The sequence below is a fragment of the Tupaia chinensis genome, unplaced genomic scaffold (assembly GCF_000334495.1).
Source record: "Tupaia chinensis unplaced genomic scaffold, TupChi_1.0 Scaffold000037_4, whole genome shotgun sequence".
NCBI lineage: Eukaryota > Metazoa > Chordata > Mammalia > Scandentia > Tupaiidae > Tupaia > Tupaia belangeri.
In genome coordinates, this window is record NW_006159487.1 from 1,102,711 (window position 1) to 1,109,650 (window position 6,940).

At 61.8% G+C, this 6,940-nt stretch overlaps 1 protein-coding gene across 1 annotated transcript in view; it reads right to left on the reverse strand.

Annotated features, from left to right (window-relative positions):
• The window catches only part of CDON (cell adhesion associated, oncogene regulated), a 55,923-nt gene that overhangs the window by 29,454 nt on the left and 19,529 nt on the right, over positions 1–6,940 (reverse strand). Inside the window, 3 exon segments of the mRNA XM_027772705.1 lie at positions 1,095–1,226; positions 3,699–3,870; positions 5,225–5,523. Coding sequence (XP_027628506.1) covers positions 1,095–1,226; positions 3,699–3,870; positions 5,225–5,523 — 603 coding nt within the window.

The window sequence follows — 6,940 nt, forward strand, 5'->3', positions numbered from 1 at the left end:
TGGCAGGCGGGAACGCCCTCAGTCCTCAGCCGTTTAAACCCGGCCCCCAGCGGTTCGTCACCTGCCCAGCTGACTGCACAGCACGACTGCCGCTGGGTGCCCGCAGGAGAGACGCCGAGGAGCCGCCCGGCTCGCAGCGCTGACACAGCGAGTCGTAAACGCCGCTCTGGTGGACACCAGCACCCGCAGTCCCTGCCAGCGCGAGCCGGCTCAAGGCCCAGAGCGCCCTTCCAGCTGAGCACGTGTCCACCCGTGGGACGGACACCGACACACGCGGGTGAGGGCAGAGCACCGGGCGTGGCCTGTACGGAGAAACCATGCCACTTCACATGCGGTGCTCGAGGGCTCAGGAGAGTCACGTACACGGCAGCGTGGTACTCACCGTGCTCCTCCGTTGGCAGGCAGCAGGGACGGAAGGGGGAAAGGTTAGTTAAACAGCTGTTTAATGCCGAGACTGCTGGGGTGCCGCGCCTGCCGTCGCGACCCTCAGAGTATACTCTCTCAGTGACGTTAACTTATTTCTTAAAGAGGGATTTTTGCTTTTGGGTACATGCACTCGCCAGAGAGGAAGAAAGAGAAACAGAGATAGAAAGTGAGACATCACCCCCCAGGAGGGGTGGCCACACCGCAATCCCTTTTCTTCCATCCCCGTCTCAGGATTTGAGGCACACATGTACACGTGCCCAGCATGAGTTTAAAGGCCTGGGGTCCAAGACTCGACCTGTGGTCGACTGTGCAGGATCCCAGCAAAGTCACTGGTGAGCCACCTGCTGGCCCCTCAACAGTGGCATCTCACTTGCCTTTCTAAGTGTCAAGGGTCTACATCACCTAAAACAGTTAGACTTGCATAACTAACAGTATTTTGTTTTCTTACTAGGGAGTTAACAGAAGAGCTCTTTCCTTGACTTACACAACGTCCGCACCAAGGCCCTTTGACCCTGAGCTGCCCGGGCCATCAGAAGAGGACGGGACCCAGGCAGCTGTGCGTAGACGTGGTCCGAGTGCCGCCCTCTGCACCCCGCCCCGAACACCCGCAGCTGGTCCGTCCCGTTACGCCTGTGCCCGACAGAGTGGTGCGCGGCGGCCCCCGTTACCTCGACTGTGCCTGGAGGTGTCCGGGAGCACCACTCCGAAGTTGCTGTGTGCGGCCTCAGAGACGGCAGGATGCTCCGGGGTACCCACGGGGGCAGAGGACGCCTGCGTGTGTTTTGTGGATGGCGTTTTCTCTAGAAGTGGTGCAAGACACATCCTGTGACCTCAGCTGTACACGCGTGTGCGATTATAAATACATTCATGCACAGTGTCACTTACATGTCAAATATGCATTCCCTACCTGTACATACAGAGTAAAACACAGCCACACGGACACTAACGCATGCAACTGAGGGACTGCTGTAAGCACGCGACCTTTCCGGGGAGCTCACAGAAATGACTGTCTTTTCTAGTGTCTTTCAGGGCAACTGGAACGTGACTAACTTGACTTCACCAAGGAAGGCCAGCCGCAGATGGGAAGGTTTGCAGACGACTGGGCCGGGCCTCCCACTGTACAGGTTTCTTAACCACCAAACGCAAACTGACGAGCATCTGCCCGCTTCTCCACGGGGACACCGTCACGTCCGGTTTCAACATTTCAAGCAACCAAAGTGCAATGGGCTGATGGGAGAGAAATATTCTGGGGGCCAGTGGCGACACGGTGGTCGAGGGCGCTGGACTCCCACGTGCCGACCTCAGTTCAAGTCCCTGAACTGCCTGCTTTTGTGCTTCCTCTCTCTTTCACTCTGTCCCTTTTTGGTTAAATTAAAATAAATTTTAAAAATTAATAAAGTTAAATAAACTAATTCTAAAGAAAAAAAAAGAAAAGAAAAAGAAAAATTATTCCAGGACCAACAGGTGGCATAATGGTTTCATCGCTGGGCTCCCATGTAGCTGACTAGGGTTCACGACTCGGACCCGGTAGGTTTAAACTCATGCAGGGTGTGTGTGCGTGTGTGCCCAAACTCCAGAGAGGAGGGGGAAAAGGGGCTGTGGCATGGCCGACTCCCCGAGGCTGAACCTCTCCCTTCTTATCCCTCTTAGTCTCTTTGGCAAGTGCACATGCATTATAGCAAAAAATCTCTTAAAAAAACTAAAAAGAAAAATCATCCCACGGGGATGCACTCCCAACAGGTCTTCCCCCGTGACCCCCCAGCGCCAGGCACACGCACGCCCAGCCTGCTCAGGGAGGGCTGAGACGCGAGCCCAGAACCTTCACTGTGCAGACTAGGTGTGCACCACTGTGCCACCAGGGCCCGGGGAACTGCAGACGCCGAACCACATGCTCGTTAGCTGGGACTGACGGCCGGCCTCTGTCAGCAAGGGGCTGAAGCTGGACTGAGACGCGCTCAGAGCCCAGGGTCCCGGCTCTGCAGACTTGGCATGCAGGCGGAGGGGCTTTTCCAAAGCCGACAGGCGATCTTCCACCCCTCCGCCCCCTCTCGACGGTGTCCGCTAAACATCCCTCCGCACAAGCCCTGCTCCCCGCTCATGTCTGCGTTTGCTCACGGCCCGGCCGCGCGGCCCAGTAGCCAGGCCCTGGCCGGCTGCCACAGCCTGTTGTTTCCCTGCAGCCCCGGCCCCAAGGCTGGCTGCGTGCTGTCTCTGCCCACGCCTGGCCCTCCTGCAGGCTCTCCAGACGTGGCCTGGTAAGGTGGACCAGAGTGCTGGCCCTGGGCGGACAGCACCCAGCCCTCCGCCTCGTCAGCAGCAAAGCCACCAGCGCCAGGGGTCGGCAGACTGAAGGCGGCGCTCTCGCCCCAGGTACCGTCCCGCAGGCTCCTACTTGGCCTGCCCTCAGGGCCTTGGGTCTGCAGCACCTGCTTCTCTCCGCCAGGAACGTTCTTGCCCAGGGAGGCCATGGCTTCCCACGTCCCGAGTCCCCACTCTGCTGTGCCTGGTCCCCTAGGACGTCCACTACCTGCACTGCCACGGCTCCCAGGGCTAAGGGGTGGGGGAGCAGTGCTAGGGCCCAGGGTAAGGTTCCAGGTTCGTGTCCCAGAGCTTCCCTGAACACAGGGCTGTGTGCACGCCTGCCCCCCGGGTCAGCTTAGAGGGTGCATTGCGGCAGGAGGACCTGCTGGGGTGCCTGTCTCTGCCTCCATCGTGAAAGAAATTAACAAATCAAACAGTAACATCCCTGCCTGTACACCTCCCGTGCCCACCCATGGCTTGCCGTTAATACTCGCCACTTCCTGTACGTTCTGACTCGGTAAAAGTCCCTCCTAACCAGACACGACCCCGTGAGGACAAGGAGGCTGGTCTACGTGGGGACCTGCCTAACAGGTCACGGTGTTCGGTGGACACTAGCCGATGCGCCACTGCGTTGCAGTCGGGGCTCGTGTGCAGCACGCCCTCAGAGCAGGCTCCACTGGGCAGCCTGCCGTGACCGCCTCTGCCTTCCGGGGGTGCCTGCCCCAGCCACGGCTCTCACTCGGCTGGGTACCCACACACTGAGTTAACCGAGCTGCCAGGGCGGCCAAGCAGCCGGTGCTGCGGCAGGGGCTGGAGAGCTCGTATGCACGAGACGCTGCTCTCTGAAGGAGCCTTCACTCAGGCTTGGGCGTCCACACAGCCCGTCCAACCCTGGACCAGGTGAAAAGGCGAGGCCCCGGGCACCCACCTACAGGCCTGGCTACCTGGGAGGCTGGGGCACAGGCTCTCACCTCTGCCGGTGCGGAAGGTGAGCATGGCGGGCTGCCCATCGCCGGCGGCACTTCTTGCGACCATCAAGACCTCGTACAGACTAGACGGGGCCAGTTCCGTCAAGTGGAGCTCGTTCTCACTGCCCGGGACTCGGACCGTGTGCCAGCTGCCCACGCCAGCTCCGTCGTCCAGCTGCTCGGGAGAAAGGCAGAGCCTGCTCAGGGCGGGGCACACAGCCGGCCTCCCGTCCGCAGGGCCCGTCCCTCACCAACAGGGTCAGGGTGCGCTGAGCCGCGGTGCGGACACAGGCTCCTCCACGCTGAGCAATGGGTGAGGCTGCGGAGCAGCGGGAACTCGGCCGCACCGCACACTCCTGCCCCCACCAGGCAGAGGACTGCGCCTTTCTGCCCGGGCTAACGGAGGGTACGCTGAGCAACGGTAACCCGGGCCAGGGGTCCACAGGGGCCACAGGAACGCGCACTGCGAACACGCCAGCATGGACGTCGGCACACGTGTGCACCCAAACGTGCTGGTACCCGAATCCCGCTGTGCCCGACTTGCGAGTGCCTTCCTGTGTTAACACTATGCAACACGTGGACTGCAAAGCAAGCCGAGGACACGCGTGACGGTGTACACAGGTCTGTCAACGCACCACACCCTGCCTGCCGCCCGTCCTAACCCTGCTCGGTACGTGTGACAGCGGCGTTAAAGATCTCGTTGGCTGTTTCTCGGTGACTCTAACCAGAGACCGCACGAAGTCTAGGGCGGGTCAGCTACAGCGAGAGGCAGGCTCCCCACGGAATCATCGCCACGCCGGCCCTTCCCCTCGCTATTCCACAGCGCTCCGGGCAAAAACCGCTTCGAACATGAGGACGCTGGCCCCACCTGGTTCCACAAGAGCCTCCCGGACGGGGACAGGAGGCTCCCACGTGCTCTGGCACGAGCCCCAAAATGAAGGCCCAAACCTGGAAGCCACGCACGGAGGAAGCCAACCGAGATGCCAGGGGCTTTGTTCAAGGAGGGCTGTCCCTGTAACCCACTGCGCAAGGGAGCTGGATCCTACACAGCCAACTATGGTTCAAACCCTGGCCCCAGCAGCCTGAGAAACATGCCAGGCCCATGTGCATGCCACCCCCCAGCTCAACAGGACGGTGCGATGGAGAAGGGAAGGCAGCCCCACGGCCCCCGGGGGTGCTTTTTTCTCTCCTCTCCTTGTTGAGCGCACAGGCTCGCTGGCAATTAAAAATAAAACAGTTGCTTCTAAGAAGAAGCCGTTTTTTGGCTAAGCGCTGTCTTCTACTGTCTCAGGGGACGAACTGCAGTCACGAAGCCCTTCCAGAGCTTTCTGGCCAGCAGCTGGCGCCCACCGGGTCTCCGAGTCCCAGTCTGCGGCGGAATATTCCCTCTCTGCTCTCCCTGCTCTGTAAGACTGGTAAGCTCAGCACGCCGGGGGTGTCTGACCAATGGCTCATTCTGGAACACTCTTCCCTGGCCCCTGCATCCCTCAGTGCCAATGGTACGCACGACCAACAGGGCGGGGAGTCACCTTCCGGTACTTCACGAAGTAGGCGTTGATGGGGGGCCCGCCGTCACCGCCTGTCCTCCACGCCAGGGTGTACGAGTCCGCCGTGGGGGTCTGCGGGGGGCTCAGGATGACGGGGGCGCTGGGGACACTGGTGCCACTGGTGTTCTTCTCTGAGGAGGGGCCCACTTCCCTGGGCCGGCCCTTCCCCGGACCCGAGCTTGGCGATCCGGTGCCCGCGCCGTCTCTTCTCCCACGCATGTCATCCCGAGCGGCAACAGCAGGCGTGACCATGGCTGCCTTTGTGTCTGCTCCGGGGGGCGCTGTGGGGAGGAGAGGGGAGGAGGCGCGTGAGGGAAGGCACCGCCTGGCGCCCCAGCGTGTGACAGCGCGGCCACTGCCAGCCACGGTCCTGCGTTCAGTGGACGTGTCAGCTACGGCACGGAACACCGGCCCCCTAGAGGCAAGGGGGTTGCTTGGGGCCTGGGGTTACAGTCGCTGGCGGGGTTTGGAGGTCCGTTTCCTGAGCGCCCTCTCGCGGTGTGGCTTGGCGGACATTGCCTCTGGTGAACCCAGCACATTCGTGGGGCGAGGGGACAGACAGGCCCTGGTCTGGTCAGCCCTGCTGCCTGCAGTGCTGCCCCATGGCTAGGCTTTTGCTTCAAGGACGCGGCTTTGACTTGTGCCCTCCCAGACGTCCCGGCCAGACTGTGCAGAGATGGGGGGGGCGCAGGGAAGTCCACCCCGAGGGGCAGCACATGTGAGCACGCACCCGCTCCACCCCGGCCCTGAGTGTGACTGCTACGAGACCCCAAGACCCCAAGTGCAGCCTCAGGAGACCCGCCCAGCTGTATTGGTGCACCAGGGTCAGAAGACGGCGAGGGCTGCTGTTTCTGGCACTAGTCCTCGGGGAGCTGGGCATGCAGCAAGAGGACCCTGTCCAGCCGACACCACCCCCTAGCCTGGACATAGAGGGGCTTCCCTAACCTCCAAGTCCTGCCTCTGACAGGATCCAGGGCTGCCGTAAGAAACCATTTATAGGCCCAGCAGATGGCATAATGGTTATGTCACTGGGCTCCCACGTGAACAACCGTGGTTCGAGCCCTGGACCCAGAGGTTTGTGCGTGCCCAAAATCCTTAGAGAAGGGAGAAGGGATTGTGGTGTGCCCATCCCCCGGGGCGATTTCTCCCTGTCTGTCTCCAGCAGGCCCGTGTGCCTTACAGTAAAAACTTCTCTCTAGAAAAGGAAAAGGAAAAAGACGAAGGAATTGTGTGTGCGGCCAGCCCTGCGGCACAGCAGGTGAGGGGGCAGGTCCCACACGGTCAGCCAGGCCTGTCTCAGCCCACAGCCTGAAAAACACGCTGGAGAGTGCATGTGCGAGCCCCGAGCCCCGACAGGAGAGCAGGAGTAGGGGCAGGGCTGCGCCCCGGCAGAGGGTGCTGTCTTCCCGAGCGCGCGCCCGAGGGCAAACACCTCTCCAAAGGTCATGCGCATCCACGGAAACTTCAGGAGGCCGACGGCCGAGCGCCGTGCTGCCTCCGAACGTCGCACGCTCAGCCCGCAGAGCGGGGTCCCCAGGTGCGTCACGCCTCCCGCCTCACCAATGAAGAGACCCGGGCTCTGAGGGGCTAGCGAGCACAGCGGCCGGGGCAGGGCACGGGAGGTCCCGCCTTCCCACTCTCGCCTCGGGCCTTCGACGGGCAGGACAGCCCCGGAGAGACAACCAGCGGGCGGGGCGG